General features: G+C 54.3%; 1 protein-coding gene and 1 long non-coding RNA gene across 2 annotated transcripts in view; one reads left to right on the top strand and one right to left on the bottom strand.

The window, feature by feature from the left end:
• The window catches only part of LOC145529707 (uncharacterized), a 1,704,434-nt gene that overhangs the window by 710,322 nt on the left and 975,481 nt on the right, over positions 1-18,631 (bottom strand). Inside the window, exons 125-127 of the long non-coding RNA XR_014071296.1 lie at positions 15,758-15,869; positions 8,115-8,226; positions 471-582 (exon numbers count right to left, since the gene is read on the bottom strand). This is a non-coding gene — a long non-coding RNA (uncharacterized LOC145529707). The remainder of the gene's footprint in view (positions 1-470; positions 583-8,114; positions 8,227-15,757; positions 15,870-18,631) is intronic.
• LOC145529517 (uncharacterized) lies at positions 8,641-13,717 on the top strand. Its single transcript, XM_081550093.1, has 3 exons — positions 8,641-12,102; positions 12,502-12,814; positions 13,065-13,717. Exons 1-3 carry the CDS (start codon positions 11,866-11,868, stop codon positions 13,691-13,693), a joined length of 1,179 nt encoding a protein of 392 aa, XP_081406219.1. The 5' UTR covers positions 8,641-11,865; the 3' UTR covers positions 13,694-13,717.

The raw sequence follows: 18,631 nt of genomic DNA, 5'->3' as shown, positions 1-18,631 counted from the left end.
TCAAAGCTACCAGATGGCACTTCCCAAGTCAGGCCCCCGCAGGAATCAGGGTGGGCTGCGTGCCTCGGCCCCTGCCACAGGGACAAGCCACACCAGTGGCCTCCCTGAGCTCAAATGGCCGGATCTGGGGGTTCCGTCTGGGTGCACACCTCCTTGCTGTGGCCAAGTTCCCCCCTTCTCTGAGCACCAGCTTCATCATCCTCTCGAATGAGGACATCGATTGCTACCTTGGCACGTTACTCTCTTCATCCTGTGAAGACTCATTAGGCTTATCCTACAATTACTAGCTGGCCCGAAGAGATATCTCCTGAATCCAGATTAAGCTGGAGTCTCCCAGGCTCATCTGGCATGTCTTCCCTGAAGTCTGCCAAAACCCACACCCTTGCATTTCCAGGGACTCCCCTTAGCCGGCTGGGCAGAAAACCCAGCATGGTTCAAACAAGCTGACAGACAAGCGGGAGAGGACTCACGGGCAGACGGCCTCCGTCAGGTCTCGGGTGGAGCTCTGGGACCACAGCAGCAACGGGCCATCCCAGCCCCTGGGCTCAGCAGCGCCCTCATTCTCAGGCCGGCGGCTCTGCCCTGAGGGGAGCAGGAAGGTCACCAACTGCCGCAGGCGGACCTCAAGCCCCTCCCACTGCTGGAGCCTGACCTCCCCCGGCCCCACCCCTTCCCCTACCCCAGCAGGACGAGAGCTCGTCTTCCCCTGGCTTCCAACGTGAGGCCCGGCCCTGGGCCCCGATTGGGCACTGCCCCAGTCCGGAGCCAATCACAGTGGCCAGGGAGGTGGAACGCACCGATTGGCCAGGGCCAGGTCATGTGACCATGCTCCCCAGGAAACTCAAATATTACCAAGATTCCCTAACAAACCAATGAACAAAATTATCCAGTAAAGGCAAACCGTACTTTTTAATGAGGCCGATGTCACAGAAAAAAAAAAAAAATGCTTCACAATGAACTGCTCAAGGAAGCTACTAAATAAACTTTCAGAAAAGTTAAGTAGTTTTTTTTTTTTTTTTTAATAGGGTGACGGAGAGCTATACCTTTCCCATCTATGTGAATTTAGGCTTAAACTAGATTTCCCTTGGCTATTATATACGACAAAAAAACCCCACATCACCCCCTTTCACTCCCCCCACCCCCCAAAAGTGTTTTAGTCTATTGAGTTTTTGTGTCCTCAGTTGTGTCTGATTCACGGCAACTCACGAACTCTACACAGCCAGGCTCTTCCGTCCATGGAATTCAGGGCAATTTTTTTCTGTCACAGTAAATGCCCACCCTGGGTGATCCAAAGGCAAGGGCTCAGAGGCTCCTGAGAGTCTAACTCCTTTCAGCCGAGCACAGAGCTGGCTCCTCACTGGGATGCCTGTGGCCTGGGGCTCCCAGAGGGGAGAGCAGCACTCGCCCCACCGTGTGGTCACTGCTGGAAGTGCAGGCTGCTCCTCACTCCCCCTTGACAGTGTCCCTGAGGGCAGAACAGTGGGAATCTACTCAAGGTGGAAATGCAAACTCCCATGCAACCAAACTTCCCACAAGGTCTCCAAAACCACTCAGGAACAGGGAATTGGAAACTGCAGGGCATGACATGAATGGAGATGGAGACTTGACACCTTACACCGAGTTCACTTCCAGTTATCCCTAGACAAAGTTTCCATGAAAACTTGTCACAAATCTAGAAGAACAATGAGCAGAAACCGGACACGTGCTTTGAGTCTTCACACACAAAACTAAAAGGCAGTCCACAAAACAACCCAGAGAATACAGTGGACTTTGCAAAATCAAAGATATCTACTGTGGGAAAGACCTCATTACAAAAGCAAAAGACAGGTCATACATCGCGAGACGAATGAGTGGAAACACAAAGCTTCTCAAGGATGTGTCTCCAAACAGACAAAGAACACCAACACAACAAGCCTGTGAAAACTAGGGAAAGGTCTGAAGGGACACCAGACTGAGGAAGACACACACAGAGTATCCCGGATGATGTCCAGCACGGAGGGCCTGAAGAAACAACAGTCTAGTTGCACTCCCTCAGGCCTGTGTGACCCTGGATGAGGCCTCTGTTTCCCGGTGGCTCTGAGAGATGGACAGGGAGGAAGGGGAAGAGAAATCACTTGCATTTCTAATACTCACAGCAAAGTCTTCCAATGAGAAGGGAATTATCACCCCCACTGACAATGCCATGCACTGAAGTGATACCCACGAGTCCATCTAACCCAGAAGGGAAGGAAGGACCTGTTCTCACAAAACGGCGAGAGATGGAAGAAGGAAGATCAAGCCCACACCAATCACTGGAAAGAGAAGCTGTGCTCAGGGCTTGAAAGAATTCCTATTGGGAAAATGATGTCACAGCCCCACAAGGCAATCCACAGCTTGGATGCTATTCCTCCCAAAATGCCAATGCATTGTCGCACCGAACAAAGAACTGCAAAAGGGGTTACGGAAACAGAAAAGAGCCTAAATTGTCAATACAATCCGACGAAAAAGCCCCGATACGGACATCCAAGGTTGTGTGAAAGGAAATTAGACGACCAAACTAGGATCCTCAGGAGCGTATCGGAGAAGGCGATGGCGACCCACGCCAGTACTCTTGCCTGGAAAATGCCCTGGACGGAGGAGCCTGGTAGGCTGCAGGCCATGGGGTCGCGCAGAGTCAGACACGACTGAAGTGACTTAGCCGCAGCGGCAGCAGCAGGACAGTATGCTATTGGGAATACAACAACACACACAGATCCAGATCGATGGAATAAAGTTGAGGGTCCAGAAACAAACCCCGGCATCCATGGTCAACTCATCTCTGACACAGAAGGGGAGAATATCCAACTGGGAACAAGAAAGCCTCTTCAATAAATGGCCATGGGAAAACCAGACAGCTACATCTGAAGAACGCTATTGGTTTTGATCTCACACCACCTCAATATCGGGGAAAAACCTCACCCTAAAGACTGATGTCATGAGATAGCTAGAAAGAAGCGTAGGTCAAAGGCTCCTTAACATCAGAGTCTCCTTGCCATTTGCTGGGCGGAGGTAGAAATGGGTCTCTTCAAGTAAGGGAAAGAGGGAAACGAAGTACACCAATGGGTTTCCATCCAATGGAACCTCTTCACAACAGAGAAGCTAAGCATTCACAGATGCAAAAGATAGGAAACGGAACATGAGAGACTCCTTGCAAGTGGTGTATCTGAGAAGGGGTTCATATGGAAAGAGACGAAGAATGCACAGCACTCAGATTCCAAGAAACACCACCACCACCCTTGACCCTTCCCCCATGACCAACTCCGACCTAAAGCCTTTCTCTCCCTCTAACCCATCCCTAAAACATAACCCTCATCTAATCATATACATGTGCATTCCTAGCATCCATCCATCCACACACGAGAGAGAAAGAGGAAGACACAGACTGAATCGAGAAAGGAAAAGAGAGGGACACAGCCAGAGAGAGACACGGAACCAAAGAGAGGAAAGGAGTCGATGGTCCAGACTTTTCATCAATCTGTCTCGAAGGTAGAAGCAATGACAGCGCCCATCCACCCCAGAAGGGGGAAAAGGACGGAAGGTTTGGAGAGGAAAAGACAAGAACGCAGGGAGCCATTAGAAGCTCAGCCACCCGCAGAAGCCGAGCTGGGACACTTGAACAGAATCTCAATGGAAACAGAGGACCAGAAAGTTGGCTACTCTTTTCTATAAGAGAGGGAGACCTTCGAGTCTTCCTTTCGGGCCTCCAACTTGGATGTGGGGTCTCAAAACAGTCAGGAGGGGCAGTGCCTTTTCCTGGGTACCACGGCGCATCCAGGCCTCGTTCTGCCCCATTCTGTGCTGTGTCAGCCCTGGATGGAGTCTTTCTTTCTGAAGTCTCAGCGCACAAGCTCCACGTGATATCGGCCCCAGGTGGAGAGGCATGGAGCTGCTCGTAGGCCGACAGACCTAGGAAACAGATGGGAGAATGACCCCCACTCTGCAGATGGAGAGACTGGGGAAACCCTGAGGGGCATATGCTTGTCCAGGGCCACACCACTTATGAGAAGAAGGAGCCTGGTCTGAGAGCAGCGGGGTCCTCGGAGCTCAGGCCCTGGCTGCACCCAGGCCTCCCCAGGGCTGTGGGCTGGGCTGTGTGGCTGTCAATGTGCCTGCACATGGCCTAAGGGGGGTGGTCGAGCAGTCAGAAACCCAGAGATTCCCTTGGGAAGTTTTGGGGAAGGGACCTCAGCACGAACCCCAGGAAATGATGTCACCTGCCGGCAACAGAACCCAACAGAACCCGCAACCCGGGTATCCAGGCCTCCAGAGCGGAGAGGAGCCCCCAGCCAGATCTCTTGCTGCCAGGATGTTCTGCTGTTTGCCCCTGCCCAGAGGCCGGGGCCTCAGGAGAGCTCACAGGCAGTGTGCGTGGGCACCCTGTTGACGTTGGCTCAGGGCACCCCCGAGAGGCCTCTGGCCCTCTGCCCGGAGAAACAGAAAGGTAACACGGGGAGCCCCAGGCCGGGCCAGGCCACCTCTCCCATGCCACCCGGAAACACCGGGTCCTTTGCCTGTGTGTGTGGATGCGGGTTTCTCGGGGTGTGTCTCCCTCAAGGAAGCCCAGGCGGATGTGGGGTCAGAAGCCTGCGGACAAGTTGTGTCCACACCCCAGGGGAGATCAGGCTGGCTGGGATGGGAACAGTGCGGGCAGGGCCGGCCGCCCAGGCTGACCTCACACCCTCAGGTGGGTCTCTTTCCTCCCGGGTGGGGATCTGAGCAGACACACGTCTCTGACCCTTCTGGGAAGAGAAGTTCGAGCAGGCAGAAGCAGCGGCTCCACTGGCCAGGCCCAGCTCGGAAAACTCCCAGCACGGCTGGCTGACGGTCACTGTCGTTGCAGAGCTTCCCACGTGATGAGGCCGAGGACGGGGACACCCCGTCCACCTCCCGGAGGGAGGGGTCGGAGCACCAACCCCCCGCCCGTGAGGCCCAGTGCAGGCTCCAGGTGAGCGTGCCCACGGAGGCATCAGCCCCACCGGGGGCGAAGCGGAGGCGGGGAAGGCCTGCTGCCGAGACACCGCCCAGGATACACCCGGCGGCCCAGTCTGAGGCTGCCACGGAGCTCAGCACACCCGGCTCCGACCCAGAGTCCCGAGAACCCCGGCCTCTGAGGCAGCAGGAGGACCTGGAGCCCAGCACGCCAGAGCACAGAGGTAAGGACGCTGGGGCTGGTGCACGGGAGTGTGTGGGGAGGGGGTGCTGAGCTACACAGGGACGAGTCCCCGAAAGATGCTGCTGGGCCTGCAGCAAGCGCTGGCCTCACACCCCCACCCCCATCTTGCACACTTCAGTCCCAAAAGACATCCAACCCTGGGTATTCTTTCGGAATCTCTTGGAAGCTTTCTGTCCCGGGATACGCACATGCCAAGGCTGGTCTGTGGGCAAACTTTGCTTCTCCCCCAGCTCTAGCACTGGCCTCCAACTGGAAACAGGCTCCACTTCCCAGACCTGTGCCTACAGAGGTGGTGGCTCCAGGTGCAGGACCCAGGGATCCACCGAGGGCAGATGGAGAACCGAGCCTTGCCCTCGCAGAGACACCAGGCCAGCTGGGTACTGGCCAGCACACCGGGCAGATCGGATTTCCGTGCCTGCAGGACCCCCAGCCCCAGGCACTGATGTCCCACCCCCTCAGCCAGAACCTCCACCTCCACGTGCACCTGTACCTGCTCGGGCTTTGGCAGGAGAACCCGAGGCAGAGGAGGAGTCACCGCCTCGGCAGGGAGAGCCTGCCCTGGCTCCCGCGCAACACCCAGACGCCGACGATGACTCACCCGCCCCTGCAGGAAGAACGAGCCCCCGCTCTGGACAGAGACCCAGAGCCCTTGCCGGAAACACCATGTCCAGGGGAGCGGTCGGCTCTGCAGCCTCCATCCCTGTCTGCTCACCGTGGACGCCGGCAACTCGGTCTGCCCCCAGGGGACATGGAGTTCCTTTCCCCTGAGCTGCTTTGCATTTGGTTTGTTTCCACCTTTCTGGTGATGTTTTACTTTTTGTATGGTTTCGTCTATTTTTGTTGGTTAAGTTGGGATTAGTAAACTTTTTCATCATTGTTGCAATTTGGGACACTGTTGTGTAACTCTGGTGATACTGTGTTACCATCACCACTCTGTAGTTTCAGACCCGTTCGATCTTTATGCCCCACCCGCCAACAAAGCCTGGGTTCAAGGCAAGCAGGCCCTGTTCATCCCTCCCCCCGATCCTGACCACAATTTCATCTTTTCTTTCTGCATTCCTTCCTATATTCTTGGTGTCCCCAATCAATGACTCTCAGTGAGATGACTGAAGGAGTTTTTTTCGGACTCTCCACCTACTGTAAGACTCCATTGGAGAGTTCTCATTTTTATGTCATTTGAACTAGCCTTTGATAGCTGAAAGGACGGTGTACGTCCTTTCAAGATATCATGTGCCAAACGAAGCCCTTTTGGCAAATGCCATCATTATCTCCAGGCAGGCATTGCTGTTTGAAGGGTGACATCTCAGCCAGAAGGCAGAGGCTGAGCTCCTCTTGTTGCACCAGCTCCCAAAAGAAGCCAAGAAAGGGAGCTGGAACAACAAACCACCCCAACGCCCAGGAAAGCGTTCTTCACGACAGAAGGCTAGCAAATGACCCAACAACCTTGTGGCCCAGAACCCCTCTAGAAAAATCACTGTTCCATACAAAAGAGAAACACATGGGAAGTTCCAAGGAGAGGCAATGCCCATGGCCAGTGTACTTTAGAGACGGCCTGACCGCTCCGGGGAAGACACGCACCGACGGAACCCCTTGGGAAACAGCAGTGAGAGTCCTCACCGTCGTAAGGGTTTCCTCTGGGGACAACCTGCCCTGGGCACCACATGAGGGAGCAGACCGGCTTCTCTTCCTCTGCCCCCACACCACTCACTCATGAAGGCAGCTCAGGTGTTCTCATGCCCTGCCTGCCTGCCTGCCTGCCTGGCTCATCCGTGAGCTGTGACCACCTCCAAGGCAGGACTCCACCTTCTCCTCTCTGTGTACCGTGAATCTGCACACAGTGGGCTTTCAGAACCTTAGGAGACTTGAGCCATTCCCACTCGAGCCAGAACCCTCCCCAGGAAGGAAAACAGCTGTGGAGTCATTTTGGCCCCAGCACTGGTTCCCAAACCCTGGCGGCTCCTACAGCCTCTACGGTGTGAAGAGGGAGGTCCCTTTTGACAGAGCTTTCCGGCTGTCAGATCGAAGCTGTTGTTTCACTGTCAGCTGTGTCTCTGCCGTTGCAGCCAGGTGGGCCACGCTGCTCCAAAGGAGCTCACAAGCTGAGTTGCAAGGGAGGTATTGAGAGGACAGGGATGGCTACAACGTGCTGCAAACTGAGTGAGGGTCCCCACAATCCTCAGCAAAGGTCTGTGGTGTGCAAGTGGGGAGTAGAGGGCCCCCAAGTTCCAAAGGAAGGGAGGTACTCGGGAGCTAAAGCCCTTGGCTGCTGTGGTAGCAGCTGCAGATGGCAGCTCGTCCACAGTGCACTTCGAATGAGGTCATATGAGCGGGACTCTGGAAAGGGCTCCGAAATCCAGAGAAAGGGGTCAGGGTATGTGGGAATCCGGCGGGGGTGGGGGGTGGATGAAGGAAGGTGTCCTTCCTCTCTCCAGTGCAATTTGGTTTGGTGAGTCTCAAAGCTACCAGATGGCACTTCCCAAGTCAGGCCCCCGCAGGAATCAGGGTGGGCTGCGTGCCTCGGCCCCTGCCACAGGGACAAGCCACACCAGTGGCCTCCCTGAGCTCAAATGGCCGGATCTGGGGGTTCCGTCTGGGTGCACACCTCCTTGCTGTGGCCAAGTTCCCCCCTTCTCTGAGCACCAGCTTCATCATCCTCTCGAATGAGGACATCGATTGCTACCTTGGCACGTTACTCTCTTCATCCTGTGAAGACTCATTAGGCTTATCCTACAATTACTAGCTGGCCCGAAGAGATATCTCCTGAATCCAGATTAAGCTGGAGTCTCCCAGGCTCATCTGGCATGTCTTCCCTGAAGTCTGCCAAAACCCACACCCTTGCATTTCCAGGGACTCCCCTTAGCCGGCTGGGCAGAAAACCCAGCATGGTTCAAACAAGCTGACAGACAAGCGGGAGAGGACTCACGGGCAGACGGCCTCCGTCAGGTCTCGGGTGGAGCTCTGGGACCACAGCAGCAACGGGCCATCCCAGCCCCTGGGCTCAGCAGCGCCCTCATTCTCAGGCCGGCGGCTCTGCCCTGAGGGGAGCAGGAAGGTCACCAACTGCCGCAGGCGGACCTCAAGCCCCTCCCACTGCTGGAGCCTGACCTCCCCCGGCCCCACCCCTTCCCCTACCCCAGCAGGACGAGAGCTCGTCTTCCCCTGGCTTCCAACGTGAGGCCCGGCCCTGGGCCCCGATTGGGCACTGCCCCAGTCCGGAGCCAATCACAGTGGCCAGGGAGGTGGAACGCACCGATTGGCCAGGGCCAGGTCATGTGACCATGCTCCCCAGGAAACTCAAATATTACCAAGATTCCCTAACAAACCAATGAACAAAATTATCCAGTAAAGGCAAACCGTACTTTTTAATGAGGCCGATGTCACAGAAAAAAAAAAAAGCTTCACAATGAACTGCTCAAGGAAGCTACTAAATAAACTTTCAGAAAAGTTAAGTAGTTTTTTTTTTTTTTTTTTTAATAGGGTGACGGAGAGCTATACCTTTCCCATCTATGTGAATTTAGGTTTAAACTAGATTTCCCTTGGCTATTATATACGACAAAAAAACCCCACATCACCCCCTTTCACTCCCCCCACCCCCCAAAAGTGTTTTAGTCTATTGAGTTTTTGTGTCCTCAGTTGTGTCTGATTCACGGCAACTCACGAACTCTACACAGCCAGGCTCTTCCGTCCATGGAATTCAGGGCAATTTTTTTCTGTCACAGTAAATGCCCACCCTGGGTGATCCAAAGGCAAGGGCTCAGAGGCTCCTGAGAGTCTAACTCCTTTCAGCCGAGCACAGAGCTGGCTCCTCACTGGGATGCCTGTGGCCTGGGGCTCCCAGAGGGGAGAGCAGCACTCGCCCCACCGTGTGGTCACTGCTGGAAGTGCAGGCTGCTCCTCACTCCCCCTTGACAGTGTCCCTGAGGGCAGAACAGTGGGAATCTACTCAAGGTGGAAATGCAAACTCCCATGCAACCAAACTTCCCACAAGGTCTCCAAAACCACTCAGGAACAGGGAATTGGAAACTGCAGGGCATGACATGAATGGAGATGGAGACTTGACACCTTACACCGAGTTCACTTCCAGTTATCCCTAGACAAAGTTTCCATGAAAACTTGTCACAAATCTAGAAGAACAATGAGCAGAAACCGGACACGTGCTTTGAGTCTTCACACACAAAACTAAAAGGCAGTCCACAAAACAACCCAGAGAATACAGTGGACTTTGCAAAATCAAAGATATCTACTGTGGGAAAGACCTCATTACAAAAGCAAAAGACAGGTCATACATCGCGAGACGAATGAGTGGAAACACAAAGCTTCTCAAGGATGTGTCTCCAAACAGACAAAGAACACCAACACAACAAGCCTGTGAAAACTAGGGAAAGGTCTGAAGGGACACCAGACTGAGGAAGACACACACAGAGTATCCCGGATGATGTCCAGCACGGAGGGCCTGAAGAAACAACAGTCTAGTTGCACTCCCTCAGGCCTGTGTGACCCTGGATGAGGCCTCTGTTTCCCGGTGGCTCTGAGAGATGGACAGGGAGGAAGGGGAAGAGAAATCACTTGCATTTCTAATACTCACAGCAAAGTCTTCCAATGAGAAGGGAATTATCACCCCCACTGACAATGCCATGCACTGAAGTGATACCCACGAGTCCATCTAACCCAGAAGGGAAGGAAGGACCTGTTCTCACAAAACGGCGAGAGATGGAAGAAGGAAGATCAAGCCCACACCAATCACTGGAAAGAGAAGCTGTGCTCAGGGCTTGAAAGAATTCCTATTGGGAAAATGATGTCACAGCCCCACAAGGCAATCCACAGCTTGGATGCTATTCCTCCCAAAATGCCAATGCATTGTCGCACCGAACAAAGAACTGCAAAAGGGGTTACGGAAACAGAAAAGAGCCTAAATTGTCAATACAATCCGACGAAAAAGCCCCGATACGGACATCCAAGGTTGTGTGAAAGGAAATTAGACGACCAAACTAGGATCCTCAGGAGCGTATCGGAGAAGGCGATGGCGACCCACGCCAGTACTCTTGCCTGGAAAATGCCCTGGACGGAGGAGCCTGGTAGGCTGCAGGCCATGGGGTCGCGCAGAGTCAGACACGACTGAAGTGACTTAGCCGCAGCGGCAGCAGCAGGACAGTATGCTATTGGGAATACAACAACACACACAGATCCAGATCGATGGAATAAAGTTGAGGGTCCAGAAACAAACCCCGGCATCCATGGTCAACTCATCTCTGACACAGAAGGGGAGAATATCCAAATGGGAACAAGAAAGCCTCTTCAATAAATGGCCATGGGAAAACCAGACAGCTACATCTGAAGAACGCTATTGGTTTTGATCTCACACCACCTCAATATCGGGGAAAAACCTCACCCTAAAGACTGATGTCTTGAGATAGCTAGAAAGAAGCGTAGGTCAAAGGCTCCTTAACATCAGAGTCTCCTTGCCATTTGCTGGGCGGAGGTAGAAATGGGTCTCTTCAAGTAAGGGAAAGAGGGAAACGAAGTACACCAATGGGTTTCCATCCAATGGAACCTCTTCACAACAGAGAAGCTAAGCATTCACAGATGCAAAAGATAGGAAACGGAACATGAGAGACTCCTTGCAAGTGGTGTATCTGAGAAGGGGTTCATATGGAAAGAGACGAAGAATGCACAGCACTCAGATTCCAAGAAACACCACCACCACCCTTGACCCTTCCCCCATGACCAACTCCGACCTAAAGCCTTTCTCTCCCTCTAACCCATCCCTAAAACATAACCCTCATCTAATCATATACATGTGCATTCCTAGCATCCATCCATCCACACACGAGAGAGAAAGAGGAAGACACAGACTGAATCGAGAAAGGAAAAGAGAGGGACACAGCCAGAGAGAGACACGGAACCAAAGAGAGGAAAGGAGTCGATGGTCCAGACTTTTCATCAATCTGTCTCGAAGGTAGAAGCAATGACAGCGCCCATCCACCCCAGAAGGGGGAAAAGGACGGAAGGTTTGGAGAGGAAAAGACAAGAACGCAGGGAGCCATTAGAAGCTCAGCCACCCGCAGAAGCCGAGCTGGGACACTTGAACAGAATCTCAATGGAAACAGAGGACCAGAAAGTTGGCTACTCTTTTCTATAAGAGAGGGAGACCTTCGAGTCTTCCTTTCGGGCCTCCAACTTGGATGTGGGGTCTCAAAACAGTCAGGAGGGGCAGTGCCTTTTCCTGGGTACCACGGCGCATCCAGGCCTCGTTCTGCCCCATTCTGTGCTGTGTCAGCCCTGGATGGAGTCTTTCTTTCTGAAGTCTCAGCGCACAAGCTCCACGTGATATCGGCCCCAGGTGGAGAGGCATGGAGCTGCTCGTAGGCCGACAGACCTAGGAAACAGATGGGAGAATGACCCCCACTCTGCAGATGGAGAGACTGGGGAAACCCTGAGGGGCATATGCTTGTCCAGGGCCACACCACTTATGAGAAGAAGGAGCCTGGTCTGAGAGCAGCGGGGTCCTCGGAGCTCAGGCCCTGGCTGCACCCAGGCCTCCCCAGGGCTGTGGGCTGGGCTGTGTGGCTGTCACTGTGCCTGCACATGGCCTAAGGGGGGTGGTCGAGCAGTCAGAAACCCAGAGATTCCCTTGGGAAGTTTTGGGGAAGGGACCTCAGCACGAACCCCAGGAAATGATGTCACCTGCCGGCAACAGAACCCAACAGAACCCGCAACCCGGGTATCCAGGCCTCCAGAGCGGAGAGGAGCCCCCAGCCAGATCTCTTGCTGCCAGGATGTTCTGCTGTTTGCCCCTGCCCAGAGGCCGGGGCCTCAGGAGAGCTCACAGGCAGTGTGCGTGGGCACCCTGTCGACGTTGGCTCAGGGCACCCCCGAGAGGCCTCTGGCCCTCTGCCCGGAGAAACAGAAAGGTAACACTGGGAGCCCCAGGCCGGGCCAGGCCACCTCTCCCATGCCACCCGGAAACACCGGGTCCTTTGCCTGTGTGTGTGGATGCGGGTTTCTCGGGGTGTGTCTCCCTCAAGGAAGCCCAGGCGGATGTGGGGTCAGAAGCCTGCGGACAAGTTGTGTCCACACCCCAGGGGAGATCAGGCTGGCTGGGATGGGAACAGTGCGGGCAGGGCCGGCCGCCCAGGCTGACCTCACACCCTCAGGTGGGTCTCTTTCCTCCCGGGTGGGGATCTGAGCAGACACACGTCTCTGACCCTTCTGGGAAGAGAAGTTCGAGCAGGCAGAAGCAGCGGCTCCACTGGCCAGGCCCAGCTCGGAAAACTCCCAGCACGGCTGGCTGACGGTCACTGTCGTTGCAGAGCTTCCCACGTGATGAGGCCGAGGACGGGGACACCCCGTCCACCTCCCGGAGGGAGGGGTCGGAGCACCAACCCCCCGCCCGTGAGGCCCAGTGCAGGCTCCAGGTGAGCGTGCCCACGGAGGCATCAGCCCCACCGGGGGCGAAGCGGAGGCGGGGAAGGCCTGCTGCCGAGACACCGCCCAGGATACACCCGGCGGCCCAGTCTGAGGCTGCCACGGAGCTCAGCACACCCGGCTCCGACCCAGAGTCCCGAGAACCCCGGCCTCTGAGGCAGCAGGAGGACCTGGAGCCCAGCACGCCAGAGCACAGAGGTAAGGACGCTGGGGCTGGTGCACGGGAGTGTGTGGGGAGGGGGTGCTGAGCTACACAGGGACGAGTCCCCGAAAGATGCTGCTGGGCCTGCAGCAAGCGCTGGCCTCACACCACCACCCCCATCTTGCACACTTCAGTCCCAAAAGACATCCAACCCTGGGTATTCTTTCGGAATCTCTTGGAAGCTTTCTGTCCCGGGATACGCACATGCCAAGGCTGGTCTGTGGGCAAACTTTGCTTCTCCCCCAGCTCTAGCACTGGCCTCCAACTGGAAACAGGCTCCACTTCCCAGACCTGTGCCTACAGAGGTGGTGGCTCCAGGTGCAGGACCCAGGGATCCACCGAGGGCAGATGGAGAACCGAGCCTTGCCCTCGCAGAGACACCAGGCCAGCTGGGTACTGGCCAGCACACCGGGCAGATCGGATTTCCGTGCCTGCAGGACCCCCAGCCCCAGGCACTGATGTCCCACCCCCTCAGCCAGAACCTCCACCTCCACGTGCACCTGTACCTGCTCGGGCTTTGGCAGGAGAACCCGAGGCAGAGGAGGAGTCACCGCCTCGGCAGGGAGAGCCTGCCCTGGCTCCCGCGCAACACCCAGACGCCGACGATGACTCACCCGCCCCTGCAGGAAGAACGAGCCCCCGCTCTGGACAGAGACCCAGAGCCCTTGCCGGAAACACCATGTCCAGGGGAGCGGTCGGCTCTGCAGCCTCCATCCCTGTCTGCTCACCGTGGACGCCGGCAACTCGGTCTGCCCCCAGGGGACATGGAGTTCCTTTCCCCTGAGCTGCTTTGCATTTGGTTTGTTTCCACCTTTCTGGTGATGTTTTACTTTTTGTATGGTTTCGTCTATTTTTGTTGGTTAAGTTGGGATTAGTAAACTTTTTCATCATTGTTGCAATTTGGGACACTGTTGTGTAACTCTGGTGATACTGTGTTACCATCACCACTCTGTAGTTTCAGACCCGTTCGATCTTTATGCCCCACCCGCCAACAAAGCCTGGGTTCAAGGCAAGCAGGCCCTGTTCATCCCTCCCCCCGATCCTGACCACAATTTCATCTTTTCTTTCTGCATTCCTTCCTATATTCTTGGTGTCCCCAATCAATGACTCTCAGTGAGATGACTGAAGGAGTTTTTTTCGGACTCTCCACCTACTGTAAGACTCCATTGGAGAGTTCTCATTTTTATGTCATTTGAACTAGCCTTTGATAGCTGAAAGGACGGTGTACGTCCTTTCAAGATATCATGTGCCAAACGAAGCCCTTTTGGCAAATGCCATCATTATCTCCAGGCAGGCATTGCTGTTTGAAGGGTGACATCTCAGCCAGAAGGCAGAGGCTGAGCTCCTCTTGTTGCACCAGCTCCCAAAAGAAGCCAAGAAAGGGAGCTGGAACAACAAACCACCCCAACGCCCAGGAAAGCGTTCTTCACGACAGAAGGCTAGCAAATGACCCAACAACCTTGTGGCCCAGAACCCCTCTAGAAAAATCACTGTTCCATACAAAAGAGAAACACATGGGAAGTTCCAAGGAGAGGCAATGCCCATGGCCAGTGTACTTTAGAGACGGCCTGACCGCTCCGGGGAAGACACGCACCGACGGAACCCCTTGGGAAACAGCAGTGAGAGTCCTCACCGTCGTAAGGGTTTCCTCTGGGGACAACCTGCCCTGGGCACCACATGAGGGAGCAGACCGGCTTCTCTTCCTCTGCCCCCACACCATTTACTCATGAAGGCAGCTCAGGTGTTCTCATGCCCTGCCTGCCTGCCTGCCTGCCTGGCTCATCCGTGAGCTGTGACCACCTCCAAGGCAGGACTCCACCTTCTCCTCTCTGTGTACCGTGAATCTGCACACAGTGGGCTTTCAGAACCTTAGGAGACTTGAGCCATTCCCACTCGAGCCAGAACCCTCCCCAGGAAGGAAAACAGCTGTGGAGTCATTTTGGCCCCAGCACTGGTTCCCAAACCCTGGCGGCTCCTACAGCCTCTACGGTGTGAAGAGGGAGGTCCCTTTTGACAGAGCTTTCCGGCTGTCAGATCGAAGCTGTTGTTTCACTGTCAGCTGTGTCTCTGCCGTTGCAGCCAGGTGGGCCACGCTGCTCCAAAGGAGCTCACAAGCTGAGTTGCAAGGGAGGTATTGAGAGGACAGGGATGGCTACAACGTGCTGCAAACTGAGTGAGGGTCCCCACAATCCTCAGCAAAGGTCTGTGGTGTGCAAGTGGGGAGTAGAGGGCCCCCAAGTTCCAAAGGAAGGGAGGTACTCGGGAGATAAAGCCCTTGGCTGCTGTGGTAGCAGCTGCAGATGGCAGCTCGTCCACAGTGCACTTCGAATGAGGTCATATGAGCGGGACTCTGGAAATGGCTCCGAAATCCAGAGAAAGGGGTCAGGGTATGTGGGAATCCGGCGGGGGTGGGGGGTGGATGAAGGAAGGTGTCCTTCCTCTCTCCAGTGCAATTTGGTTTGGTGAGTCTCAAAGCTACCAGATGGCACTTCCCAAGTCAGGCCCCCGCAGGAATCAGGGTGGGCTGCGTGCCTCGGCCCCTGCCACAGGGACAAGCCACACCAGTGGCCTCCCTGAGCTCAAATGGCCGGATCTGGGGGTTCCGTCTGGGTGCACACCTCCTTGCTGTGGCCAAGTTCCCCCCTTCTCTGAGCACCAGCTTCATCATCCTCTCGAATGAGGACATCGATTGCTACCTTGGCACGTTACTCTCTTCATCCTGTGAAGACTCATTAGGCTTATCCTACAATTACTAGCTGGCCCGAAGAGATATCTCCTGAATCCAGATTAAGCTGGAGTCTCCCAGGCTCATCTGGCATGTCTTCCCTGAAGTCTGCCAAAACCCACACCCTTGCATTTCCAGGGACTCCCCTTAGCCGGCTGGGCAGAAAACCCAGCATGGTTCAAACAAGCTGACAGACAAGCGGGAGAGGACTCACGGGCAGACGGCCTCCGTCAGGTCTCGGGTGGAGCTCTGGGACCACAGCAGCAACGGGCCATCCCAGCCCCTGGGCTCAGCAGCGCCCTCATTCTCAGGCCGGCGGCTCTGCCCTGAGGGGAGCAGGAAGGTCACCAACTGCCGCAGGCGGACCTCAAGCCCCTCCCACTGCTGGAGCCTGACCTCCCCCGGCCCCACCCCTTCCCCTACCCCAGCAGGACGAGAGCTCGTCTTCCCCTGGCTTCCAACGTGAGGCCCGGCCCTGGGCCCCGATTGGGCACTGCCCCAGTCCGGAGCCAATCACAGTGGCCAGGGAGGTGGAACGCACCGATTGGCCAGGGCCAGGTCATGTGACCATGCTCCCCAGGAAACTCAAATATTACCAAGATTCCCTAACAAACCAATGAACAAAATTATCCAGTAAAGGCAAACCGTACTTTTTAATGAGGCCGATGTCACAGAAAAAAAAAAAAAATGCTTCACAATGAACTGCTCAAGGAAGCTACTAAATAAACTTTCAGAAAAGTTAAGTAGTTTTTTTTTTTTTTTTTTAATAGGGTGACGGAGAGCTATACCTTTCCCATCTATGTGAATTTAGGTTTAAACTAGATTTCCCTTGGCTATTATATACGACAAAAAAACCCCACATCACCCCCTTTCACTCCCCCCACCCCCCAAAAGTGTTTTAGTCTATTGAGTTTTTGTGTCCTCAGTTGTGTCTGATTCACGGCAACTCACGAACTCTACACAGCCAGGCTCTTCCGTCCATGGAATTCAGGGCAATTTTTTTCTGTCACAGTAAATGCCCACCCTGGGTGATCCAAAGGCAAGGGCTCAGAGGCTCCTGAGAGTCTAACTCCTTTCAGCCGAGCACAGAGCTGGCTCCTCACTGGGATGCCTGTGGCCTGGGGCTCCCAGAGGGGAGAGCAGCACTCGCCCCACCGTGTGGTCACTGCTGGAAGTGCAGGCTGCTCCTCACTCCCCCTTGACAGTGTCCCTGAGGGCAGAACAGTGGGAATCTACTCAAGGTGGAAATGCAAACTCCCATGCAACCAAACTTCCCACAAGGTCTCCAAAACCACTCAGGAACAGGGAATTGGAAACTGCAGGGCATGACATGAATGGAGATGGAGACTTGACACCTTACACCGAGTTCACTTCCAGTTATCCCTAGACAAAGTTTCCATGAAAACTTGTCACAAATCTAGAAGAACAATGAGCAGAAACCGGACACGTGCTTTGAGTCTTCACACACAAAACTAAAAGGCAGTCCACAAAACAACCCAGAGAATACAGTGGACTTTGCAAAATCAAAGATATCTACTGTGGGAAAGACCTCATTACAAAAGCAAAAGACAGGTCATACATCGCGAGACGAATGAGTGGAAACACAAAGCTTCTCAAGGATGTGTCTCCAAACAGACAAAGAACACCAACACAACAAGCCTGTGAAAACTAGGGAAAGGTCTGAAGGGACACCAGACTGAGGAAGACACACACAGAGTATCCCGGATGATGTCCAGCACGGAGGGCCTGAAGAAACAACAGTCTAGTTGCACTCCCTCAGGCCTGTGTGACCCTGGATGAGGCCTCTGTTTCCCGGTGGCTCTGAGAGATGGACAGGGAGGAAGGGGAAGAGAAATCACTTGCATTTCTAATACTCACAGCAAAGTCTTCCAATGAGAAGGGAATTATCACCCCCACTGACAATGCCATGCACTGAAGTGATACCCACGAGTCCATCTAACCCAGAAGGGAAGGAAGGACCTGTTCTCACAAAACGGCGAGAGATGGAAGAAGGAAGATCAAGCCCACACCAATCACTGGAAAGAGAAGCTGTGCTCAGGGCTTGAAAGAATTCCTATTGGGAAAATGATGTCACAGCCCCACAAGGCAATCCACAGCTTGGATGCTATTCCTCCCAAAATGCCAATGCATTGTCGCACCGAACAAAGAACTGCAAAAGGGGTTACGGAAACAGAAAAGAGCCTAAATTGTCAATACAATCCGACGAAAAAGCCCCGATACGGACATCCAAGGTTGTGTGAAAGGAAATTAGACGACCAAACTAGGATCCTCAGGAGCGTATCGGAGAAGGCGATGGCGACCCACGCCAGTACTCTTGCCTGGAAAATGCCCTGGACGGAGGAGCCTGGTAGGCTGCAGGCCATGGGGTCGCGCAGAGTCAGACACGACTGAAGTGACTTAGCCGCAGCGGCAGCAGCAGGACAGTATGCTATTGGGAATACAACAACACACACAGATCCAGATCGATGGAATAAAGTTGAGGGTCCAGAAACAAACCCCGGCATCCATGGTCAACTCATCTCTGACACAGAAGGGGAGAATATCCAAATGGGAACAAGAAAGCCTCTTCAATAAATGGCCATGGGAAAACCAGACAGCTACATCTGAAGAACGCTATTGGTTTTGATCTCACACCACCTCAATATCGGGGAAAAACCTCACCCTAAAGACTGATGTCTTGAGATAGCTAGAAAGAAGCGTAGGTCAAAGGCTCCTTAACATCAGAGTCTCCTTGCCATTTGCTGGGCGGAGGTAGAAATGGGTCTCTTCAAGTAAGGGAAAGAGGGAAACGAAGTACACCAATGGGTTTCCATCCAATGGAACCTCTTCACAACAGAGAAGCTAAGCATTCACAGATGCAAAAGATAGGAAACGGAACATGAGAGACTCCTTGCAAGTGGTGTATCTGAGAAGGGGTTCATATGGAAAGAGACGAAGAATGCACAGCACTCAGATTCCAAGAAACACCACCACCACCCTTGACCCTTCCCCCATGACCAACTCCGACCTAAAGCCTTTCTCTCCCTCTAACCCATCCCTAAAACATAACCCTCATCTAATCATATAC

The sequence above is a fragment of the Giraffa tippelskirchi genome, chromosome 12 (assembly GCF_054371585.1).
Source record: "Giraffa tippelskirchi isolate mGirTip1 chromosome 12, T2T-mGirTip1v1.2.pri, whole genome shotgun sequence".
In the NCBI taxonomy this organism is placed as follows: Eukaryota; Metazoa; Chordata; class Mammalia; order Artiodactyla; family Giraffidae; genus Giraffa; species Giraffa tippelskirchi.
Note: the sequence above shows the minus strand (reverse complement) of the source record. Positions and strands in the feature narration are given on the sequence as shown.